Source organism: Physeter macrocephalus, chromosome 16 (assembly GCF_002837175.3).
Source record: "Physeter macrocephalus isolate SW-GA chromosome 16, ASM283717v5, whole genome shotgun sequence".
Classification (NCBI taxonomy): Eukaryota; Metazoa; Chordata; class Mammalia; order Artiodactyla; family Physeteridae; genus Physeter; species Physeter macrocephalus.
The window spans coordinates 5,155,683-5,182,726 of NC_041229.1; the positions used below are offsets into that span (position 1 = coordinate 5,155,683).

At 35.3% G+C, this 27,044-nt stretch overlaps 1 protein-coding gene across 2 annotated transcripts in view; it reads left to right on the plus strand.

The window, feature by feature from the left end:
- ARHGAP32 (Rho GTPase activating protein 32) overlaps positions 1-27,044 on the plus strand; it is a 196,880-nt gene that overhangs the window by 26,648 nt on the left and 143,188 nt on the right. For both annotated transcript variants that reach the window (XM_024131194.3, XM_024131195.2), the window contains exon 2: positions 3,162-3,270. In XM_024131194.3, coding sequence (XP_023986962.1) covers positions 3,162-3,270 — 109 coding nt within the window. The remainder of the gene's footprint in view (positions 1-3,161; positions 3,271-27,044) is intronic.

Consider the following 27,044-nt stretch of genomic DNA (forward strand, 5'->3'; position numbering starts at 1 on the left):
GGGATCTTCCCGGACCAGGGCACGAACCTGTGTCCCCTGCATCGGCAGACGGACTCTCAACCACTACGCCACCAGGGAAGCCCTGAATCTGGTAAATTTTTTGGTTCATTTTTCAGTTGATGCATGTTTCTACTTTTTGGCTATTATGAATACTATTAGTATGCATATTCATGTAATAGTTCTTGGTGGACATATGCTTTTATTTCTCTTGGTTAAATACCTAGGAGTGGAATTGATGGCTTATACAGTTTTTCTATGTTTAACATCTTGAGAAACTGCCAAACTGTTTTCTATAGTGACTGTACCGTTTAAATTCCTACCAGTAATGAATGAGGGTTACAGTTTCTACACATGCTTGCTAACTAGTCCAGTCGTCTTAAAAATTATTAATAATTTTTTTGGACTGAAGTTTACCATCTTGATATTTATTTGCCTTGTTTATTCTTTGTTCCTTTATTCTTCCTTTACTGCTTTCTTTGGGATTAATCAAGTATGTTTTATTTTTCAGAATTTTCTCCTCTATTAGCTTTTTAGTTGAATATTTATTATTCTTTTAGTGGTTACCATAGGGATTGTAACATATATTTTTGGAATGTTGCATTCTTCTCTAAAATAGGATTTATTTCACTTCCCAACCAATAGAGGATTCCTAAACTGTTTGGCCTCATGTACCCCTCCTATCGTTTGTGCATTTTTATGTCTATTATAAACCTCGTAGGACATTATTTTTGTGTTTACATTCGCTTTTACATCAATATTTACTTACGTTTCCCCACTTTTTGTGCTCACCATGCATTTCTGTAGATCTGGATCAGTTTCTTTTGGTCAGAAGAACTCTATTTCTTTTATTGAAAGTCTTCTGATAATAAATTCTTTCAGCTTTTGTTTGAAAATAAGTTATTTTACCTGATTTATTAGTTGATAGTTTTGTGAGGCAGAGGGTTCTATGTTGGCAATATTTTCCCTTTTACTATGCTGAAGATTTACCCTATTATCTTCTCATTTCCATTGAAATGTCCTCACATTGTTATCATTGCTCCTTTGAAGTCAATTTGTCTTTTATTTTCTGGCTGCTTTTAAGAATTTCTCTTAGTAATTTTTTTTTTTTTTTTTTAGCAGTTTGAGTGTAATCTAGGTGTTTATTTTTTAAAATCCTGCTTGAGATTTGTAAGATTCATTTGATCTGTAGTTTGATGACTGTTATCAGTTTTGAAAATTTTTCAGCCTTGATTTTTAAAACATTGCTTTTGTTTCTTTTTTAAATTCATGTGTCTTATCTCTGAGTTGTGAATTTAGACATATTTGAGGCCTTTTTTGTGTATTTTATGCTGTTTTGTGTATTTCTGTCACTTTTCTTAATGTGCTTCCATGTGGATATTTTATACTGAACTGTCTTCCAGTTCACTAATCCTCTCTTTAGTCATGTTCATTGTTCTGTTAAACTGATCCAGTGAGTTCTTAATTTCAGATACGGTATTTTTCAGTTTTATGATGAACATTTTGTTGTTTTTCATAGATTCCAATTTTCTGTTGAAATTCTTCATGTTTTCATCTGTTTCTTTCATTTTATTGAACAGTAATGATAAATGTTTTTAGCAATGATAAAAATGTAGCTGAATTTTTCTTGTAAAGTTGTATATTACTCCTCTCCCTCTGCTTTGTCCTAGGCAAATAATTGTTTGTAATTCATCTCATCTTGGAGATTCCTGTTTTACGTTAGAGTTTAGGCTAGTTGGTTGCCCGGAGACCTCAGTTTTCTGATGGATCCAAAAGAAGTCATGATTTCATAGATTATCTCCTTTTTCCTCTTGTTAGGCTGGGAGCGATGCTCTTTACAGCTTTCTGCATTGTAAACAGAAGCCAGAAATCCATGATAGCAATTTTAAAGTCCTTTTCTGATAATTCTAAAATCTGAATGAAATGTGAGTCTTTTTCTGTTTTGACAATTTATTCCCAATGTTTATTCATTTGTTCCTGTTTTTTATTATTATTATTAATTTTGGGGGCATTCCTTGTCATGTTTATTGGATGCCACACAAGGTGGATGAGAAATTTGCAGAGGGTCTATAGGATGTTATTTTCCTCTGAGGACAGTTAATTTTTCTTCTGGCAGTTCTGATCATGTCAAGCCTTGATTTTAAGCTCTGTTAGAGCTTGTTTATTGCTATTTTGACCTTACTCCCAAGGCATGACTTTTCTGGAGTCTCAGTTGAGAGCCCAGCGTTTTTCTTTTCAGTACTCCTCTATCTTGGCAGTGCTTCCCTGCCAATCTCCATCTCCTCAGCATGGCTGGGCTGTTGAAATATCTGCTTGGCTTTTTGTTGCCCATCAGCTGTTTTTTGATAGGTTTCTTGGCATCTTGTCCTATATACTTATGTAAGCTTAGGAATCAGTTAACAATTTGAGGGGAATTTTCATGTAGATTTTTAGGCTCCTTCTATATAGGTCTTTTGGGGGGCATTTTTCACTCTGGAGCCTCCTCTGCTTTGGCAACCCCAGTCTCCAGGCTCTGCCTCCTCAGCCCAGTTAAGGTACAGCAGTGTGCTTGGGCTCTATTTCCCATCATTGGTCTAGAAAATCTCTTATACCAAAGAATGATTAAATGTGGAATTTGCTTCATGGGCTCCCCTGCTCTCCAAGGATATAGCCCCAGAAATCCTACCTGTAAAACTTGCTTTCCTGTGCCTTCAGACAGTAGTTTTATATGTTTTTTTCAGCATTCATAGTTGTTCTTCTTGAGAATGCTAGTTCAATACACTATGTTCCATAAATTGGAACCAGAGTGCCATATCTCTTTTCTCATTTTGCATGTTCACTAATGCTTAGCAGAGTTCTATAAATATTGATGGCTGTTACAAATCTTTTCAAGGTTCCAACTGTGTTGAACAGATAAAATCAGTCCTTATATAATAATTACCATAGACAATAAAGGATAACTAGTTATAAACCTTAGTTTTATCTCCTGGAATATAAGCAGGTGTTGGTACATCAGGAAAGAGCTCTGAAAGCAGAGCAGAAATGGAGAGCCAATACTAGCCACTAAAGCTCTTTTGACTGAACTTCAGATCTGGTATGATTATCTGTTCTTTGAATTGTGGTCATTGGAAAGCTTTCCTAGAAACAGGAACTCTTATCACAGTCTTTCATGTTTTGATCTCCAGGAAGATGAAGTCCTCGGTACATTCTGAAGAGGATGATTTTGTTCCAGAACTACACAGAAACGTTCACCCTCGAGAGCGGCCTGACTGGGAAGAAACACTTAGTGCAATGGTAAATCAGTTTTATGCATATGTATGTATGTATATTTTACTTACATAAAGAAAAGGAACTGAGGAAGAATTACTCACATAAAAAATTTTTTTGTCATTTGTTGCTTTGCTCATTTGTTCAGGAAATATCTGTTGAGCGAATTATCTATTCAAGGCACTGTTTTAGACTCTCTGGGCAGAGCTGTGAATAAAACACACACATTTCCTGCCTTTGTAGCTTATATTTTAATGAGGTAGGAGGAGAAGCAAATAATTAAATATATAATATGTCATGTGGTTGTATGTGCCATTGTAGAAAATTAATGCAGAGTGGTGGGGTTACAGAATGGGGAGGAGAGAGTGTGAAATAATAGTTGCTAGTTATAGAGGATGGGCACAGATGGCCTCTGGGAGAAGTTGAGATTTGAGCAGACACCAGAGGGATGTGAGGGAGTGTGTTTATCTGGGAGCAGATCATTTTAGGCAGTGGAAGAACAAGTTAAAGGCTGTAACATAGAAATAAAAAGCAAGTTGGAAAAAACACAAGTAGGACATGTGGCTGAAACTGAGCTGGGAAAAGTAGAGGAGATGAGGTCAGAGAAGTGGTTTGTTGTACTCCATTATAAGGACTTTGGTTTTTTATGCTGAGTGAGCTGGGAAACCATTGGAGGATTTTTAGCCAAGGAGTGACATGATCTGGCTTAAAATTTTAAAGGAAGTCTCTGGTCTCTGTGAATAGGCTAAAGAGGGAGGCAAAAGGAGGAAATAAGGAGACCAGTTAGAAGGTTATTATATTAGATGGACAGTGATGGTAGCTTGAACCAGGATGGTAGATGGGGAAAATGGTTTGATTCTGGATGTAGTTTTACAGATAAAGCCAAGTATTTTTATTCATGAATGGGACAGAGAGAGTAAGATAGAGATGTCAAGGATGAGTTCAAGTTCTTTGGCTGATCAGCCTGAAGAATGGAGTTTATGTTCACTGAAATACTGGAAAAGCAATTCTTGTTCGTTGGGAGTTAGGTGGGAAAATCCTATGCAGTGTAGTTTTTCCACAAAAGTTTGAGATAGTCATTTAATCTATTATAACTTTTATAACTTTTTGTAATTCAGATCTGTTAATGAGAACAATGGAATTTGTTTTGCGGAGAATAACATTTTACTTAATTGGAGTTAAAAGTTAGTGATTCTTATCAAAATTGGATGCAAATGTTCATTTGTCAATGCAGGTTTGTAATGAGATTTTACATATTTCATTTTTGAAAATGACTTTTCCCTCAGGTACTGGCAAATATATCAATTTATGAGCATATGATTTTAATTGAGCATATTCGTTGCTTAGAAGGTGTTTATGGAATTCTGTTTCTTCTCTTGATTTTCCTTTTAGCATAACATTACATTGCAAATTTTTACGCTGAGGAGATGTGAAATAGTCTCATCAATGACAAACATGCCCCATACCCCTATTGAATCAAGTAATCCCTGGAGGTGCCAGCATGCCACTGAAAGGATATTCAGTAAATTCTTTTGCTTATTTAGAAATCTTTCACAGTTTTCCCATGTATTTTGATAACCTGCAATAAGTCTACATTGAATTTATCAATGGGAAGAAAGGTGGTATTTGTTATGTGGTGGTTTGTTTACTCTGTATTAAAATGTCATATGATGTGTAACATAGAAAGTTACTAAATTCTGTTTTCTGGAGTTCACTTGATTTGTCTATGGAAATTACCATTTGTATCATGTGTTCTTAGCATCTTTTATTATTATATTGGTACTCTAATTTCTTTATTTGTAAACTTTTTAAAAAATTAATTAATTTAATTTATTTTATTTTTGGCTGTGTTGGGTCGTTGTTGCTGCACGCAGGCTTTTCTCTAGTTGTGGCGAGCAGGGACTGCTCTTCGGTGCGGTGTGTGGGTTCCTCATTGCAGTGGCTTCTCTTGTTGTAGAGCATGAGCTCTAGGCACGTGGGCTTCAGTAGTTGTGGCACGTGGACTCCGTAGTTGTGGCTCACGGGCTCAGTAGTTGTGGCTCACAGGCTCTAGAGTGCAGGCTCAGTAGTTGTGGCGCACAGGCTTAGCTGCTCCACGGCATGTGGGATCTTCCCGGACCAGGGCGTGAACCCATGTCCCCTGCATTGGCAGGCAGATTCTTAGCCACTGAGCCACCAGGGAAGCCCTATGTGTAAACTTCTTGAAGACAAATGCTGTGATTCTATTTTTTGAAAAAATCATTACACTCAATAAATAGTACATTGCAAGGTTGCAAAAAGTGTACAGTGAATGACGAAAAGGATATAAATGAGATTAGAGCTGCTGTTTTACTACACTTTCTCTAGAAAATTATACTGATTTAAATGAGGAAGTAAGAGTAAAGAAAGTTTGGGACTTTTTTCTCTTTCAATAATAATATGTGTGAAGTATGTTGAGAATGAATTTTATTAAGAGAAACCCTTATAAAATGTTTTTCCAAAGCAATTCTGTTTATTTAATTTTGAAATAGTTTTCAAAATAAAAGGGCTTAAGTGTTGAACGTTTATTGATTTGTGTGGTGTGGCCAGAATATTAGTTTTTTAATATCTAAAAGAATGGCAGAAATTTCTGAATTGTTAAGAATTTTTAAAAGTTTGTAAATAGTCATTTTTAAATTGAGATATAATTGATATGTAACATTATATTAGTTTCAGATGTACAATATAATGTTTTGGTATATGTGTATATTGTGAAATGTTCACCACAATAAGTCTAGGTAACATCCATTACCACACATAGCTGCAGATTTTTTTTTCTTGTGATGAGAACTTCTAAGATTTACTCACTTAGCAACTTACAAATATCAACTCTGTAAATATTGTATATTTACTGTAGTAACCATGTTGTACTTTATGTCCCAGGACTTACTTATTTTATAGCTGGAAGTTTGCACTTTTTGACCACCTGAACCCATTTCACTCACCCACCTTTGGCAACCACCAGGCTGTTCTCTGTATCTTTGAGTTCAATTTAACTAATTAACTAATTAATTATATATTTTTAAAGCTTCCACATATAAGTGAGATCATATGGTATTAGTCTTTCTGTTTTTCACTTATTTCACTTAGCATAATGCCCTCAAGGTCCATTTATATTGTAACAAATGGCAAGATTTCTTTCTTTTATGGCTGAATAATATTCCTTTGTGTATATATACCACATTTTCTTTATCCATTCATCAATCAATGAATACTTAGGTTGCTTTCATTTTTTGGCCCATGTCAATAATGCTGCAATTAACAAAGGGGTGCAAGATATCTTTTTGAATTAGTGTGTTCATTTTCTTCAGATAAATACCCAGAAATGGAATTGCTGGATCATATGGTAGTTCTGGTTTTCATTTTTTTGAGGAACCTCCGTAATGTTTTCTGAAGTGGCTGCACCATTTATATTTACACTACCAGTTCACAAGGGTACTGTTTCTCTTTTCTCCACATCCTTGCTGTTACTTATTTTTTATCTTTTTGATAATAGCTATTCTAACAGGTATGAAGTGATAACCCATTGTTTTGCATTTCTCTGATGATTAGTGATGTTGAGCACCCTTTCATGTACATGTTAGCCATTTGTATGTCTTCTCTGGAAAAATGTCTATTCAGAGCCTCTGCTCATTTTTTTAATTGGATTTTTTTTTTTTTTTGCTATTGAGTTGTGTGAGTTCTTTTATATTTCGAATATTAATCCCTTACTAGATATATGATTTGCAAAAATTTTCTCCCATTTTCTTTCCCTTTCTTCCGATGAAAGGTTACCTTTTCATTTGGTTGATGGTTTCCTTTGCTGTGTAGAACTTTTCAGTTTGATGTAGTCTCACCTGTCTATTTTTTGCTTTTATTGCTTTTGCTTTTGTTGTCAATGCAAAAAGTCATCTCCAGGACTGATGTCAAGGAGCTTAAGTACCTATGTTTTTTCCTAGGAGTTTAATGACTTCACGTATTATGTTCAAGTCTTTAATCCTTTTTGAGTTAGTTTTTGTGTGTGGCATAAGATAGTGGTTCAGTTTTGTTCTTTTGCATGTGGCTGTCCAGTTTTCCCAACACCATTTATGAAGAGACTGTCCTTTTCCCGTTGTATATTCTTGGCTTCTTTGTCATAAATTTATTGACAGTATAGAAGTGGACTGATTTCTGGGCTGTCTGTTTCCATTCATCTATGTGTCTGTTTTTATGCCAGTATCATACTATTTGGACTACTATAGCTTTGTAATATAGTTTGAAATCAGGAAGCATTATGCTTCCAGCTTTGTCCTTCTTTCTCAAGGTCACTGACTATTCCATGTCTTTTATGGTTCCATATAAATTTTAGGATTGTTTAGTTTCTGTGAAAAATGCCATTGGAATGTTGGTAGCGATTGCATTGAATCTGCAGATTGCTTTGGGTAAAATGGGCATTTTAACAGTATTAATTCTTCCGATCTATGGGTATGGAACATCTTTCCATTTGTTTGTATCTTTTTTACTTTCTTTCATCAGTGTCTTATAATTTTCAGTGTTCGGTCTTTCACTTCCTTTGTTAAGTCAATTTCTGGGTATTTTATTCTTTTTATAAAATTTGTTGAATCTCAATTGTAAATGAGATTCTTTTCTTAATTTCGCTTTCTGATAGTTCACTATTTGTTTACAGAAATGGAACTAATTTTTGTATAATGATTTTGTATTCTGAAGCTTTACCAAATTTATTAGTTCTAACAGTTATCTTCTTGGTGGAGTTCTTAGGGTTTTCTTTATATAATATCATGTCATCTGTAAAAAGTGATAGTAACACTATCACTTTCCAATCTGGATACCTTTTATTTCATTTTCTTGCCTAATTGCTCTGGCTAGGACTTCCAATAGTGTGTTAAATAGATGTGGCAAGAGTGGGCATCCTTGTCTTGCTCCTGGTCTTAGGGGAAAAGCTTCCACCTCTTCATTGTTGAGTATGATATTATCTGTGGCTGTATCAGATATAGCCTTTATTTTGTTGAGGTACAGTCCCTCTGTACCTGGTTTGTTGAGAGTTTTTATCATAAATGGATGTTGAATTTTGTCAAATGCTTTTTCTGCATCTGTTGAGATGATCATATGATTTTTATCCTTCATTTTGTTAATGTGGTGTATCACATTGATCGATTTGCAGATGTTGAACCAGATTTGTATCCCTGGATGAAATCCCACTTGATCATGGGTGTATGATCCTTTTGATGTTTTGTTGAATTTGGTTTGCTAGTATTTTTTTGAGGATTTTTGTACCAATGTTTGCTAGGGATATTGGCCTGTAATTTTCTTTTCTTGTTGCATCCTTGCCTGGCTTTGGTATCAGTGTAATTCTGGACTTTTAAAATGAGTTTGGAAGAGTTTCCTCTTTTATTTTTTGGAAGAGTTTGACAAGAATTGGTATTAATCCTTCTTTCAGTCTTTGGTAGAATTCACTGGTTAATAAACCACCTGGTTCTGTTGATTGGGAGCTTTTAAATTACTCATTTAATCTCCTTACTGGTAATTGGTCTGTACTACATAGTCATTTTTAAGTCAAAACAGCAACAACAGTAAACCCTAAAATAGGGCTCTATCCTTTTGTAATTTATGGCTTATGATTTATTTATTACTCTTCATAAATGTGTAGCTAAAACTAAGTTTTTAAAGAAATCTAATAAAAAGCTATAGAATTTTTCTAAATTACTAAATTGAAATATTTATTTGCAGTTATTTAACAATGAAATCATTTAGGAAATAAATACTAGGATCTTAAAAAAATAAGATTAAACACCTGAAAAGAGAGAGAGAGAGAATCTTTCACCAGTTTTGAATATTTTAACTAAAATCACCTTAATTGTCATACTTCTTAGTGTTTTTCCATTCACTTTATTTTTAGTATTGATCACTGCAAAATTCTCAAAATGGAGCCTGTTAATTCTTGAATTTTTCTGTTAGGAACAGTTTCAGTTGCCTTTTCTACCATTAAAATAAATGTGTTCAAGGCTCAGCGCTACAGCAGGTCATGTTGTAGCAAATGAAGTTATTATTGATAAAATAAAGTCAATGGTCCTGGCTGAAAATGCTCACACATATGCTAATAACCAGAGTCAGGAAAATTAAAACCAGTTACAAATTTTGAACTTCCAAAATACCGAAAAATTTAAAAAGGAAGACAGAAAGTTAATGCTCAGTGTTGTCAACACTGTGTGTGCTCAGGCACATGCTGTCCCCCTCCTCTGCCTTCTCTCCCTATCTAGCAACAAGCGGGTGCTGGAGGGTGCGCGCGCTCCCTCTCTCTCTCTCTCTCTCTCTCTCTCTCTCTCTCTCTCTCTCTCTCTCTCTCTCTCTCGCTCTCTCTCTCTCTCGCTCTCTCTCTCTCGCGTGCGCGCGCGCACACACACACACACTCACACTCACACAGAAATTCACACTCGCAAATCACAGTCACACCCACTCACTCCTGAAGGTTTGGTCTTTTCCTGTCTCTCTTCTTCCTATCTGCTAAATGTAGGCATTCACAGGGGTCTGTGCTTTGTCTCTATGTTTGTTTCTTGCTAGTTCTTTACTGTTCCTGTAGATTTCACCGTCATCTCTGTACAGATGACTGCCATGTCCATAGCTCTAGTCCTGTAAGAATTCATTCCCTACATGAAGGTCCTGTAGAAACCATGGGCTACACATTTTCACTAAATCCTGTCTTTCCCTGAAATGAGTTGTTTCTTTTTAACATTACAGTCTATGTTAATAACGCTAACTTTATTCCAGTCCCCCAGGTTCAAAACCTTGCATTTGTTATCAATGGTTTCATTTCATTTTTCTTAAAAACAAAAGCTTGATCATTTTTGATCCAGTCACAGTGGCCTCCTTACTTTTTCTCAAATAAGCCAAACATTCCCCTACTTTGGGGCCTTATATTTGTGTTCTCTGCTCCTGGAAAGTCCTCTTCCTACACAATCTGCAAAGATTGCTCTCACTCTGCCTTCAGACCTCTCTTCAGTTGTTACACTTCAGTGCTGCCTTTGCTTGCCACCTTAGGTGAAGTAATAACCCTATCCTCCTCTCTCTTTCTTTCTTACTCTGTTTTAATTTTCTCCGTAGTACTTGCAAATCCTGAATATTTGTATGATTATTGTCTTTCTTTTCCATTAGAGTGTAAGCTCCTTGAGTATGAGGACTTCATCACTATTGTTTACTGTTTTAGCACCCATGCCTGGCATAGTAAATTCTCAATAAATATTTTTTGAATGAATGAAATTGTTATTCTCTGGACAAATTGAACCATTTGTTTCTCCTTGAAAAATGCCCTGAGTTTTCCTACATTTTTATATCATTTCTCAGGTACTAATATGAATTCTTTTTTCCTCTTTCTTCTCTTTTTTTCTTTTTTCCCCTCTCTCTTTCCTTTCTTTTTTTAAAACAAAAGTGAGACCATTGGTACACTTTTCTTAGACTTTTAAAAAATACTCTTTGTATTTGGACTTTTTCCCTCTCTATTTCCTATTTCTTTTTTTTAAATTGAAGTGTAATTGACTTACAATATTATGTTAGTTTCAGGTATACGACACAGTGATTTGGTATCTTTATACATTATAAAATGAACACCAGGATAAATCTAGTTACCATCTGTCACCATACAAAGTCATTAACTGTAGTCAACCATGCTATACATACATCCTTGTGACTTATTTATTTTATAGCTGGAAGTTTGTACCTCTTAATCCACTTCATTATTTCACTCATCCCACTACCCTCCTCTCCTCTGATGACTACCAGTTTGTTCTATCTGTGAGTCTATTTCTGTTCTGTTCTGTTTGTTCATTTGTTTTTTTTTTTTTGATTCCACATATAAGTGGAATCATACAGTATTTGTCTTTGTCTGTCTGACTTTTTTCACTTAGCAAAATAGCCTCAAGGTCCATTCATGTTGTTGCAAATGGCAAGATTTCATTCTTGTTTATGGGTGAGTAATATTCCTGTGTGTGTGTGTGTGTGTGTGTGTGTGTGTGTGTGTGTGTGTTCATGTGTTCTTTATTCATCTATTGATGGACACTTAGATCACTTTTATATAGTCCTGCAGTGAACATAGGGGTACATATATCTTTTGAGTTAGTCTTTTTGTTTTCTTCAAATAAACACCCAGAAGTGGGATTCCTGGATCATATGGTAGTTCTATTTTTAGTTTTTTGAGTACCCGTCATACTGTTTTCCACAGTGACTGCACCAGTTTACATTCCCACCAACAGTGCATGAGGGTACCCTTTTCTCCACGTCCTTGCCAACATTTGTATTTCTTGTCTAATGCCTGCTTTCGAAAGAAGAATGAGGATTGATAGAGCAGCTGAATTATTTCTTTCGGAATAAGTTTGAGGAAGAGGTAATTTTGGAGGAGGTGTGTATTTTGTTTGTTGTTCCTTGGATTGATAGGTGTCCATCATATGTGGTGCTGAGACTGGTTTCTTTTACCCATCAAGCTAGGAAAACATTTGCAATTTGAATAAAAGAAAAGAAAGATATTGCAAATGCTCCTTAAATGAATATCAGCTCTTTTATTACTGTGTGATGTTTAACCGTTTATTTTTGACTGATGGCTAGATTTTAATTATAATTCATAGACACTGATAATGTTTAGCATGCTTACATAGAAAATGCAGAAGATTGGTTTTAAAAAAATAAAGAGACCAGTAATCTGATTTCCCATAGTGGTGAGATTATTTTGGTATATTTCCTTCATGATTTCTTTTTTTTTTTTTAAACATCTTTATTGGAGTATAATTGCTTTACAATGTTTAGTTTCTGCTTTATAAGAAAGTGAATCAGTTATACATATACATATATCCCCATATCTCTTCCCTCTTGCAGCTCCCTCCCTCCTACCCTCCCTATCCCACCCCTCTAGGTGGTCACAAAGCACCGAGCTGATCTCCCTGTGTTATGTGGCTGCTTCCCACTAGCTGTCTATTTTACGTTTGGTAGTGTATATATGTCCATGCCACTCTCTCACTTTGTCCCAGCTTACCCTTTCCCCTCCCTGTATCCTCAAGTCCATTCTCTAGTAGGTCTGTGTCTTTATTCCTGTCTTGTCCCTTGAACATTGTGGTACATGAGTCTTTTTGAATTACGGTTTTCTCAGGGTATATGCCCAGTACTTAGAGGAAAACATAGGCAGAACATTCTGTGACATAAACCACAGCAAGATCCTTTTTGACCCACCTCCTAGAGAAATGAAAATAAAAGCAAAAATAAACAAATGGGACCTAATGAAGCGTAAAAGCTTTTGCACAGCAAAGGAAACCATAAACAAGATGAAAAGACAATTCTCAGATTGGGAGGAAATATTTGCAAATGAAGCAACTGACAAAGGATTAATCTCCAAAATTTACAAGCAGCTCATGCAGCTCAATATCAACAAAACAAACAACCCTATCCAAACATGGGCAGAAGACCTAAATAGACATTTCTCCAAAGAAGATATACAGATTGCCAACAAACACATGAAAGGATGCTCAACATCACTAATCATTAGAGAAATGCAAATCAAAACCACCGTCACGGGCTTCCCTGGTGGCGCAGTGGTTGAGAGTCCGCCTGCCGATGCAGGGGACGCGGGTTCGTGCCCCGGTCTGGGAGGATCCCACATGCCGCGGAGCAGCTGGGCCCGTGGGCCATGGCCGCTGAGCCTGCGCGTCCGGAGCCTGTGCTCCGCAAAGGGAGAGGCCACAACAGTGAGAGGCCCGCGTACCGCAAAAAAAAAACAAAAAAAACAAACTACCGTCACCTCACACCAGTCAGAATGGCCATCATCAAAAAATCTACAAACAATAAATGCTGGAGAGGGTGTGGAGAAAAGGGAACCCTGTTGCACTGTTGGTGGGAATGTAAATTGATACAGCCACTACGGAGAACAGTATGGAGGTTCCTTAAAAAATTAAAAGTAAAACTACCATACGACCCAGCAATCCCACACTATTGGTTTCCTCATATTTCTCCCAATTGGCTTATATACAAAGATTTGAGCTGGGCATTGGGCCAAGGCAAAGACTAAAATTACACCATGGAAGCAGAAGCACACTCTGATTGCAGATAAAAAAAAAATGGGATGACCAAAAATAATTCCAAAAGAAGATAACCTGAACAGATCTAAATAAGGAAAAAAAAAACAGTTATAAAAGAATCCATTGGAGAAAAAAAGGAAAACTACCATACGACCCAGCAATCCCACTACTGGGCATATTCCCTGAGAAAATCATAATTCAAAAAGAGTCATGTACCACAATGTTCATTGCAGCTCCTTCATGATTTCTTATAATCAAAGAGTTTTTAATTTAACATCCATATAACCATGATTTTCTTATATAAATTTCCCCGAGTTGTTAGTTTCAAAGAATATTGCTTTGTTGATATATTTCGCTTTCTCATCATGTCTGGGAATATGATTTGACAGTTGTAAACCGTATACAATTCTATGTTTCCTTTTTTTCTCCATTTAATATAAGCTTTCTACCTTGTTATTAAGGTGCTGCAGCAAAGGGAAAATTGAATATTCCCCATTTTACATTATGGGAAGTGTCATAGGTGAAGGAGTTGGCTGGTTTACTGGAGGGAAGAGATCTCTGGAAAAGACTGGCTGGTGGACATAGTGTAGGGACACCGGTGAAGGGGGAATACAAAACATTGCCATGGATAGGGAAAGAAATTAAGTTTTCCTCCTCATAGCAGAAAAGAGTGAGGGTCTTGAGAGCTGCAGATGGGAAATGGAACAGATTTTAGTGTGCACAGTGAAGCACAGGGTTACAAGGGAGACGGGAGAGATGGCTCTCGCACTGAGTCACATCTATATACCTCCCATCAGATACCTATCCCACCTGCAGAATTTGCACTTTCTTCCAGGGCTTGCCTTCGTGTGGGCAGCATATTCCTCCTGTGAGGGATGCTTCAGCAGAGTCTTGGGCAAGTACTGAAGTCAGTGCATTCTGTGTAGTTCTGGGAGTTCTGGAAGGCAAGAGCTTCTGAGGCTTTGCATCACAGTCCTGGGAAGAGAGAGAGTTTTAATTGCATGAGAAGTAAAGGAGCACTTAAAGCCTGAGGTCACTTAGGAATTTCTAGGGTCTTAAATGTCCACATTGTTAGTATTCGTTTTCTATTGCTGTGTAAGAAATTATGACAAATTGGGGGCTGAAAACAATACCCATGTGTTATCTTACAGTTCTGTCGGTAGAAAGTCTGGGCAAGCTGACCTAGGTTTTCTGCTCAGGGTCTCATAAGGTTGAAATCAAGGTGTTGTCTAGGTTGGGCTCTCATCTGAAGACTGAAGAATCTGCTTCCCACATCATTCAGTTGTGGACAGAATCTAGTTCCTTGTGATTCCTTCTGGTTCCTAGGTCTGAGGTCCCTGTTTCCTTGCTGGCTGCCAGCAGGGTGTGGGGTGGCGTGAGGACTGTTTCTCCTTCTATAGGCTGTCTGAATTCCTTGTCACTTGGTTACCTTAATCTTCAAAGCCAGCAGTTGCACCTCAAGTCCTTCTCATTCTGTAAATTGTCTTTGACTTTCCCTTTTGCTACCAGCTGGAGAAAACTCTGGTTTTGAAGTGCTCATGTGATTACATTAGGCTCACACAGATAATTTCATACTTTAAGATCAACTGATGTAAGACTTTAATTACATCTGCAAAATCTTTTCACAGCATTACCTAGGTTAATGTTTGAATAACCAGGAGGTGGGAATTTTGGCAGGGGTGGGGTTGGGGGCCCTTTTAGAATTTTTTTGCTTAACAGTGTTATATAGTTTTTCTTTGTTATTTATGCTTTATAATATGTTTAACATATGTCATAACATTAGTTGATGAAAATTACAAATATTCAAAGAAATTTAAAACCACTAATACCCCATAAAACCTATTGCTTGGAAGAAATATATGTATACAGTGTGTTGTAATTGGTATTAAATGAAAACTCTTAATAAACAAATGTAATAACTACATAATACCTATAATACGGACCTTGAGCTTGTGGGTTTTTTTTTTTTTTTTTTAGCGGTACGCGGGCCTCTCACTGTTGTGGCCTCTCCCGTTGCGGAGCACAGGCTCTGGACGCACAGGCCCAGCGGCCATGGCTCACGGGCCCAGCCGCTCCGTGGCATGTGGGATCTTCCCGGACTGGGGCACGAACCCGTGTCCCCTGCATCGGCAGGCGGACTCTCAACCACTGCGCCATCAGGGAAGCCCCTGAGCTTGTTTTATACTCTTCACTTTGATGAATATCTTTATGGTGAATTTTGCCTTTTCTTTTTACTATTATGGGGAATTACTTAACCAAAGAGTGTGAGTATCCCTACATTACTTGTCAAGAAGTTTTGTTAATTCATATAATAATGTTTAGGGGCTTTTGTGCCATATATTTTCAATCTTAAAAATTTTTAGTCTTTCATATTTTGATAGGAATAGAGCTGTTTCTCATTGTTGTAATTTCTCATTTAAAAAAATTCCACTGTCTTTGAACTTTTTTCCTTCCATATGCCTATATTAGAGGTAGTAGGTTTTGTGATAAAAATTCAGTTTAACTCATGCAGCTAATGCACTATGGCAGGTTGCTTCTTTCTTGGTCTCAGTTTCCTCTCTACGGTGGAATGGCTGAATGAGATTTCTTGCAGCCCTGCGATTATGTGTTAAATACCTTCCCATACTCTTTTTTTCGTTATTTGAAAATGTGTAATACCCATTAGCATCCTGCTGATACCTGTTAAGATGGACTTCATAGTATTTGGAGAAGATAGTCACACACATAGACAATATGGAAGGGGCAGGCATTGTGTGGGGCTCACTGTGGAAGCAGCCAGCGCTATGGTTCTGTAGCAGAGGATAGTGTGTTACACTGATGCTAAATCAGTTTACAGTTACCCATTCAGCATTAGAGCTTTATTTGGATTTGGGATCAAGAGAATTGGCATTTGAAGGATTGTTTAAAGATCTATACCAGTGGTAGGAATGAGAGAATATTTTTCTGGGTTAGGGAGCATAGAAGCAGACAGGATAAAACATTGCCAGTTTCTATTTTTGCAATTTTTCAACATCAAGTTATGTTTTCCTGAAATGGATGAACTCTACAGTATGTGGTTTAACTGGTTCAGGTCATAGAGAAACAAATACTTTCCTTGTTATAGATGATACATTTTTTTCAGACTGCATTCATTTTTTACCAGTGAGGGTTTTTTTTTTTGGCTTATGTTTAGCTTGTGGTAAACTATAGGGTTTAGATTTTGTTACACAAATTCTTGTTAAATAAAGTGTGTTCCCCCATACTTATGTAATTGAGTTTTGAATATAAATTGAAGGCTTTAATTTTTATTCTTGATGAACTTCATAATCATTTTAGTTTGTCTTTGCAACCTGTTAAATAAAATCTCTTGAATTCTGTCCCTCAGAGTATTAATATGCTTTTAAGTTTTCTCCTATCTATAAAATTGATAAATATGTCATATGTTTTTGTCTTTCATAAAAGTTTTGATAAATTTGGGAATAAAACAGCCCTGTGATCTGCTGCCTCTTTCCTGTCACACAGTAACTTGCAATGTCATTGACACTTAACTTCACATACTTGAGTATATAATCAGCTCCAAATTCGTCTCATTGTAGTAATATTGAATTCCCATTTTAAAATTGTATCCACCAGCCTATCACAGAAGACTCAGCTATATGCCTGGCTGTAATCTAGTTTCAGTATGCCTTCTACATTTGTCTGTTGCCATTCTGCCAGCCTTATTTAAATACTGCCACCTGCCCCCCAAAGGAAATGAGTAAGGGTTTCTACTTAATGTCTTTGCTTTGTATTTGAACTATGTCTTATGCTGAAAACCTTTGTAATGACCTTAACAATTACTAGTTTGATTTAATCTACTTTTAATAGTTTCAAAGGAATAATGCAACTATTATTGAAAACAATTTGTTTCCTCTCATCTCTAGGATATATCATATTTGGAATGTATTAGTTTGCATTACTGTCATTTGAAGTAATTCCTCTCTGTGTGCTTAAGCTTTAAATGATTATGTTCATTTGTTTTATTTGGGTTTTGATTTTAAGAGTTTGCCTTCTTCCCCCATTTTAATTTAACTTAGGTTTTACAAATATTTAAAACATTTACATGGCCCTAAAATTTGAATGACCGAATAAAGCATTCAGAAAAATCTGGCTTCTATCCCTGTCTCTTTGTTCTTCATATGTGAACATTTTATGATTTTTTTCATATGTGAACATTCTAATTGGTTATCGTTTCTCACTTTTTAAATGTAACAAATTATATATAATGTATATTTTTTATACAAAATGTTCATATTTACCTTCTTTTTAGATAGAGGATAGCCTGTTCTTATGTAATATATTTTTCCCCCACTCAATATATGCAGAGGGTTACTTCATAGCAATAGATCGAAATCTTCCTCATTACTTTTATAGCTGTGGCTATTCCATTGTGTGGATGGAACACAGTTTATTTAACCATTCCCTCTTTGATGGACACCTAGGTTGTTTCCACCTTTTAGTTACTAGAGATAGTCCTTCAAAGAATAACCTTATTCATATGGAACTTTGTACTTTTGCCATTATAAGAAGAAAATAATAAAAAAAAAATTTCATTTATTAAAATGACTGTCTTTTTTTCCTGACTTAATTGCAGTCGTGCCTTTGTCCTGAATCAGATGGCTATATTATTGGCTGCTGCCTGAATTCTCTAATGTGCTCTATTGATCCACTTTTCTGTTCTTGGGGAAATACCATATTTAGTTATTTTAACTTTATAGCAAACCTTGTTATCTGATAGAGTAAGTATTCCAGCTTTGCTCTTCTTAGCCTTGGCACTTCTATGTCTTTTGCATTTCCATATACATCCTTAGAATTAGCTTGCCAGTTTACACAGGTAAATCTGTAGATAATTTTGGGGGAAACTGACACCCTGACAGTATTGTGTCTTCCAAGCTATGCAAATGAGATGTGTGATATATCTATTAATTTACATTTTTTTATATTTTGAAAAACGTTTGTAGTTCTTAGTGTAGAGGTTTTTCATATAATAGGTATTTTCCTAGGTATTTGATGTTTTCCTCAATATTATAATTATTTTTGTAGGTAAAAATTTCTTGTTGTTTTAAAATTTTATTTTCTGCTAATATATAGATATGTAATTAATTTTTGTATATTTATTTTATGCTGAGAGACATTGATGCATTCTTTTGTTATTTCTAAGAGTTTGTAAATTCTTTTGGCTTTTATATGTGCACAGTTTTTATTCCTTTTACCTTCCATATTGCACTGTCTAGGCACTCTATACTGATGTTGAATAGATGTTGTAATTGCATGCCTCCTTATTTTGTTCCTGATATTGGAGGAGGGAACTATAAATATTTCATCATTCAGTATGATGTTTCCTTTAATTTCTTTCTGGATACTTTTTATCACATTAAAGATGTTCTTTTCTATTTTAGTTTACTGATTTTTATTTTTTCATGAATAGGATTTGGAATTTTTTCAAATGTGTTTACTGCCTCAGAGATGATTACCTGATTATTTTTTCCCTTTTTTGGTTAATGTGATGAACTACATTGATTTGTTTTCAGATATTAAACTGATCTTGTATTCCTAGGATAATCTACCTGGTCACGGTGTTTTATCTTTTAAATCTATTGTTGGTTTCATTTTTCTAACTTTTTATATTCTCCTTAGAATTATTATTTTATACTTCAAGTAAGATGTAGAAACCTTGCCACCACATAGGTTCCTTTATCTTCCCCCTTTATGTCATACTTTTTAAAAGTATTACATCAAACAATGTTATAATTTTGCTTTCAACTGGCACATATATTTTAAAAAACTTCAGAGGAGATTAGTGATTTATTACATTTATCCAATTATTTACCATTTCTCTTGCTCTTCCTTTATACCAGAAGGTTCAAATTGTACTCTGTTATCATTTTCCTTTTATAAGAAGAACTTTCTTTAGCATTTCTTTTGGAGCCTATGGGCTGGTGATAAATTTGTAAGTATCTGCTCTGTAGATTGGATAAATTGTCAGGTTCACTAACTCTTTTCTTCTGTCATCTCCATTCTGCTGTGGAGCCAAAACAGCATGTTTTATTTCAGATACCACATTTTTCAATTTAAAGTTTTTCATTTGGTCTTTCTTTTTAGTTTACATATTTCATTAAGGAGTTACTGTTTTTCTGTTGATTTCAATATCTGATGCAGCATGTTTATAATGCAGTTGTCTGTTGAACAACATGGGTTGGAACTGCATGGGCCCACTTATATGCAGATTTTTGTCAGTAGCAAATACTACAGTATTGCTTGATCCATGGTTGATTGAATCTGCAGATGTGGAATCTGGGATATGGAAGACCTGCATATATGGAGGGCCGACCGTAAGTTATACTTAGATTTTCGACTGTGTGGAGGGAGGATCAGTGCCCCTAAGCCTGCCGTGTTGTTCAAGGGGCAATTGTGTATGAGTATATGTGCTTTAAAATTTTTGGTAAGTCCAACATCTGTTTCATCTCATATTTGGCACTTCTTTATTATCTTTTCCTTTGGGAATTGTTCATATTTTACTGGTTTTTGGTGTGTTTAGTAATTTTGGACTGCGTCATGGACTCTTTGAATGTTATGCTGTGAATCTGACTCCTATTGAAATCCTCTGGAGAGTGTTGACTTTTTTATCTTATCAGGCATCAGCCTGATTGGGTTTAGATTGAAATTTCTTTCTGGACTTCTTTAGCTGGTGGTTTCAACATCAGTTCAGTTCCATAGCATTTGCTGTACTCTTATCTTTATTGGGGATTTTGCACACACTGTCTGCTCTCAGATGATGCTTTTCATGGTTTCTCTGGCTGGAAAGATGGCGCTTTAGCGCTTGCAGTTTTTCCTGACTGGGGCTGCTGTTAGGTCTAAGTAGAGAGAGAAAAAACGTGAGAGGAAAAACCCCAAGGATTACCCCCACAGTCTTTACACAACAGGGTCCTCTTTTATTGTTTCTCTCTTCAGAAGAATGGGTTTTTCACTTAGGGTCTTATGTGCCCATGCTGCAGCTGAAGTGCTGCTCTCAGGCCTGTCCTTGGGCCATGTTGGAAGAGGAAAGAGGAAAAAAATCTCTTGGTTACTTTCCCCACATTTGAGGGCATTTCCACCTCAAGTCCTCTGGCCAGAAAGTTGGACTTCCTGAAGAGTTTTTCTCATTGTGCCTGTTACTCATATCCTGATTCTGCCTGTCTTTGGGTAATTCAAGAGGTAATAGGTGGGGAAAAAACCAGGAAGTACACTGCCACTGCATTAGTCATTCTTCATTCAAGTTTTAACTTTGCTCCCCAATTCACCTGCTCTCATTAAATATTTTAGAGTAGTTGCATGTTTTAATTTTATTTCATTTTATTTCCTGTAGAGTTTTTATTGTAAACAGTAGAAGAGACTGGAAACCTCACATTCTGTTTTTGAAATAAATTTCACTGCATATAAAATTCTATAGACAGTTGTTTTAAAAAGGAGTTGAAAGAACTCAATCCAGGTGTTCTGCCTTTCTCATATTTATTCCTGTGAATGTAATGTGTATCCTTTTTCCCCAGCTGCTGTTAAGATTTTCTCTTTATCAGTGGTTTTCAGCCATTTGATTATGAAATGCCTTGTTGTTTTTTAAAGTGTTTATCATACTTCACTTTTATTGAGTTTTCTCGATAACGTGTTTATAATTTTCATGAAATTTGGAAAATTTTTACCCATGGTTTTTTCAAAATTTTTTTCTATGCCTCTTCTTCCACCAGCCTCGGGAGAAGACGGCATTTTCCTCTCCTTTTTTGCCTTTGGTTACACTTACATTAAATGGCTTGATATTGTCCCGCATGTCACTGACTTTTTCCTGTCTTTTTTCTTTCACAAAGCACAAAAACTAAAAAACCAAAAAAAAATTTTTGGGGGGGATAGTTTTTCTTGCTATTTCTTTAAGCTTACTGATCGTTTCTTCTGCTATGTCTAATATGCTCTTAGGTGTTTTTAGTTACAGATGTATTTTTTCATCAATAGTAGTCCCTTTGATTTTTCTGTTTAGTTTTCATTTCTTTCTTCATTATGTTTGTTTTTTCCCCATCCTTGAGCATATTGAGCATATATTTGCAAAGTGTTTTTACATTTTTTTCCTGCTTTTTCCATTACTTTTGTTATTTCTAGGTCTGTTTCTAGTTAGTGAGTTTTCTCCTGGTTATACCATTTTGGCTAGATTTCTTAGGCTTTTCCTGTATATGTAGAGAATAGGAATGACAAATTATTTCAGGTTCATTTGTATATGAATATTTTCATTCACTTGTAGTAGTTTTCTCCTTTCTGGGAATTTCCCTTTAAGGGGCAGTCATATGGCAGCTTTGAAACGTGACACCTGTTTCTCCTCCCCACTAATACTGCTGCTTTCTGTTTGGATTGTAGTCCTTCTTGCTGTGGTTTGGGAGTGCTTGCATCTCAACAGTTTGGCTGAATATGGAGTTCATCTTACATAATTTGTTTCTCTCAAAGATCATATCACATCTTATGTCTTTTCTGTATGGTTGAACTTTAGTCCTTAAAACAGTTGGTTTACACATTTTATCCAGCTTTTCTGGTTGTTTTAGTTTAGGTCTAGATCTTAGTCTAGTCCTGGCTGGTGTTGAAAGTCTCTTGGTTGGTTTAGATGTCTGTATTAACTGGTATCTTAAAAGAAGTTAGAAAACAGTTTTCTTTGTCTGTTCTTTGGAATTGTATCCTTTCCTCATTCCTCATTGTTTTAATAGTGATCATTAACTATTCCAGGCAAATGTAGAACCAGCTTAAGTTCCATAAAAATTTCTTTTGACATTTTTCTGTTAATTTTTAATTGAAGTTTAACTCTCTTCTTTCACATACTGTAAATAACACCTAGATTTAGTCATGTCATTTAATGTGTTAATAAATACCTTTTTTTCAAGCACAGCATTCCATTGCATAAATACACCATAATTTATTCTTCCCTTCATACATATTTGTGTTGTTTCCATTTTTTGGTGATTATAAATAAAGCTTCCGTGAACATTTATGTACATGTCTTTTGTTGTACATATGAGTACTTCGCGGGGGGAGGGTCTATATTTGGGAGTGTAGTTGCAGGATTATTGGGTAGTTATATGTTTAGTTTAGTTGTATCTATTCATATATTTTGCCATTTAAAAAATTGGGGTGTTAGTTTTTATTATAAGGAGTTTTTTTATGCATGCTAGGGTATGGCTTCTTTTTAATTTTGATGCCGTTGAATTTATTGTTCCTCTTACGCGTAGTACATTTTTGTTTCCTTTTTACGGTATCTTACTTAAGATTTATTTTTCTGTGTTCATTTTTATTTTATTAATTTTCACATTGAGTGAATTTTCACCTTGAATGACTTTTTGTGTATCATTGAGAAGGTTCAGGGTTTTTCCGTTTTGCATACTTTAGGAACTTGTATCAGTCTTATTTATTGACAGTACTGTTCTTTTGAATTCTGGGCTTTCTTTTGTATCTCATTAACTTGTTCATCCTTACTCCAATACCACACTATCTTCAATTACTCCTGCTTTGTAGTAAGTCTTGAAGTCAGTAGGTGTAATGCCTACAATTTCCAGGTTTATAATCTTAATGGAAAATTATTAAGTATCTTGATATATTATATCACAAATATTACTAGCTTTAACTTAAAAAGTGTTCTTTACTCTGAAAAATATAAAAATAAAGAATATAAGAATAAATTATACAAAATAATACAGATGTCTACTAAAATTGTGAAATTTTGTTCAACTCCTTTATTTATTGTTAAAAAAGATGAAGTAATTCTATCAGGTAAAGATAAAGATCAGTAATACTTAGTGTTCTTGAGGTTGTGAGAAAATAGGCACATACTCCTTTCTGGAAGATTATTTAGCAATGTACATCAAAATAGTAAGAGTAAATATTTTAACCATAAAAACAGCTGTTAAAATGAATAATTTTATTTTATTAATTTAGACTTTCATAGATATTATTTATTAGCCAGGAGAATTAAAAAATGAGAGATAAAAGTCTTGATTTGCTTTCCTGGGGTAGTACAGTACCGAGTTTCTTTGAGCCTTTTCCTTGAATGATACTAAATTTTAGTGTTGTAATGGGGGTTGGGGATGTCAGGTATTAATAGAATATGTACATATATCACTCCATTGGCTCTTGCATCAAGGAAGTTATCTTCCTGATGAATGGAAAAGTCTTTGATTAGAGAATGAGACAAGGCAGTTTGCAGTAAAATATGAATAAAAATATAATGCTTCATCTTGCTGTGTATAGGGTGAGTCCTGTGGATGATTTTAAAAAAGAAAATATCAGAATGTGGCTAAGTTATTGGGATAGACTTAAATGGTAGGTAGATTTTAATTGCATTTTGAAGATAGGGCTATCTTGAGGGGGTAATGAACACATCAGTTACATTACAGTGAAAATAAGAGGTGTAAAACTGAGCCATGGGGAGGAGTGAGGAGATAAAAATAGTTAATAATCTATTAATTCCCTTTTTCTTCTTGGAGCACATCTTTTGTGCCTGTTGTCTGTAATTCAAGGGTGAATGAAACTCTCCAACCTTTTAGGAAGTCAGTTTATTGCTGGAGGTAAGTATATAGGGAATTTAATTGTAAACAGTGGGTGCTTTTATGAACATGGTATGTTCCATAAGTGCTATTTTCCATTGCCTCTGTTGTCTCTTTAATTTTCTATTGATGAATGGCACTGTTTCTGTGAAGGTGATATAAATTCTATTTTGGAAGCATAAATAAGTGACGATTATAACATGAATAAATAGGGAAAATTGTGTGTTTTCCAAGAATGAATGTTACTTAATGAATATTTTCTAAAAGAGAACTTTCTTAATTTTTGATTTAGAGCAACACAATAAAATGGCTCAAGCTAGGTGCCTTCAGTAGAAATTTAAGAAAATTTATTTTATTAAAAAATAATATGTAGGTGAAAATGTTAGTTTACCACACAATGGAATAATAGTACTATATTTTCCTTTTAATTCTGTTTTCTGAATCTTAAAAGAATTAATGATACCACTTTTTATGCTTAGGACTTTTCTGGACTATGGGAAAATATTGCTGGACAAAACATATATGGTTACAGGATTGTTGGACGGTTGGTTCAAAAATATTTTCTTGAATCCTCTCAGGCTTCTTGGACCATTGCTTGGTTCATTTGCCTAATTTTTACCATTTTGTCTTTTTAGGCAGAGGTCTTCCTGTCAGACCCATTTGGATAGCCAGTGAATTTACATTTGGGTCATGTTTCTACCTACAGTCCAGTCAGTTGTGGTTGAAGAGGTGTGTGGTCCATAGTGTGTCTCCCCATGTGGATCATAGGCCTGGCAGGCTTCCTCATTTTCTCCTTGGGTGTGTGTTAGGGATGATGGCCTATCTAGCACAGTGAGCTTGTTTGCAAAGGACAGTTAATATTTTAATTTTCAATCTGCCAAATAAAGTCATCACCATTTACCAACTGGGGCCAGTGCACCCTTTTCAGCTCCTTTATATTTAAATTTTAAGTCAATTTATGAATAATTTATAGAACAAATATTAAAAAACATTTTGTTAGAAATTTTAATATGAATTTAAGCATAGCAGACCTCTTAATGTCAGGTGAATTTTGGTGCACAAACATCATAAAACCTGAAAGAATGTTGCCACCCATTATTTTAGCAAAACAGGTGATCCAAGTTGTTGCAAAATTTTCTGTGATAAACTCCTTTCAGTTGAGTAACCAACTGGAGGAAAATACCGTGTTTTCTTTTTGTCCTTAGAAATATATTACTCACTTATAATTTTTAACAGATTGATATAATCATCAATCTGAGATGTCATATGTGTGTGACCAATGTCACTGGCATTATTAAAGTCTAGAGTGCTGCACATTGTCTCTTTGCACCCATCCTTTGATGTGTCTAATCATTGTAAAAAATCTTTGTCAGTTTCCTCCTCTTTTGTGTTACGGATGGAAAATGAAAAATACGGAATTCTTAAATATATTCAATGAAAGCAAATGTCAGCTACAAAGATGGTGTCTCCAAGCTTTTAAAGTGTGTGGTTTTTTTTTTGAGGTATAATTAATTTACAGTATTATATAAGTTTCAAGTATACAACATAAAGTACCTTCTTTAAAGATGATGCAGCAGTTTGGACAACACAACATAAAAACTAGATGATGATTTATTTCACTATTGCGTCAACATTGTGGGTCAGTGGTTGACAAATTCACCTTACTGGCTGCCTGTTTTTGCAAATAAAGTTGTATTGAACATGGATCTATAGTCAGTCATTTACACATGGCTGCTTCTGTGTTGTAACAGAGTTGAGTTGTGGGAGAGACGGTGTGGTCCATAAACTTAAAATATTTACCATCTGACCCTTTAAGAAAAAGATTGCCAACGCCCTTTTCTAGGTGTTTCCCCTATTTTTATTTTTTTAAAAAAAGTATTTGAAATTTTAGTCTTTTCTAGTGTGGTAGGGTTAAGAATCATGATGAACACTGATGAAACAATACCTAGAATTTTGAAAGAACTCTGTTTCAAGAGAGAGGAAAAATTATACTGAGACTCTGTCTTAGATTTATGAAAAGGTCCAGTGAATCCGTAATGTAATTGCAAGACAGAATGAGTTCTATTTCATTACTAAAGAATAAAATAAAATATTTTCTCTTTGGAAGACCTGTAGGACAGAATAAAAAGACTCTGTGAACAATTAATGATGAAATATCTACCATTATAAATAAGCTAAGGAGGTTTAACTATTATTGACTGTAGCAAGTTTAACCATGCTAAGGACCAAAACCTAAAAAGAAATGGGTCCAGTGGTTCCTGATGGTATATATATATATATCTCACGTGTTAATTCTTGTAAGTTCATACATTGTTATCTCATATTTTTGAGAAGTCATGGTTTTTAACATTTAACTAAACTGTCTTTGCTATTTTTTTTTAAAACATCTTTATTGGAGTATAATTGCTTTACAATGTTGTGTTAGTTTCTGCTGTATAAAAAAGTGAATCAGCTATACGTACACATATATCCCCATATCTCCTCCCTCTTGCGTGTCCCTCCCACCCCTCTAGGTGGTCACAAAGCACCGAGCTGATCTCCCTGTGCTATGCGGCTGCTTCCCACTAGCTATCTATTTTATATTTGGTAGTGTATATATGTCCATGCCACTCTCTCACTTCAACCCAGCTTACCCTTCCACGTCCCTGTGCCCTCAGGTCCATTCTCTACATCTGCGTCTTTATTCCTGTCTTGCCCCTAGGTTCTTCAGAGCCATTTTTTTTTTTTTAGATTCCATATATATGTCTTAGCATACAGTATTTGTTTTTCTCTTTCTGACTTACTTCACTCTGTATGACAGACTCTAGGTCCATCTACCTCTCTACAAATAACTCAATTTCGTTTTTCTTTATGGCTGAGTAATATTCCATTGTATATATGTGCCACATCTTCTTTATCCATTCATCTGTTGATGGACACTTAGGTTGCTTCCATCTCTTGGCTATTGTAAATACAGCTGCAGTGAACATTGTGGTACATGACTCTTTTTGAATTATAGTTTTCTCAGGGTATGTGCCCAGTAGTGGGATTGCTGGGTTGTATGATAGTTCTATTTTTAGTTTTTTAAGGAACCTCCATACTGTTCTCCAAAGTGGCTGTTTCAATTTACATTCCCACCAAAAGTGCAGGAGTGTTCCCTTTTCTCCACACCCTCTCCAGCATTTATTGTTTCTAGAGTTTTTGATGA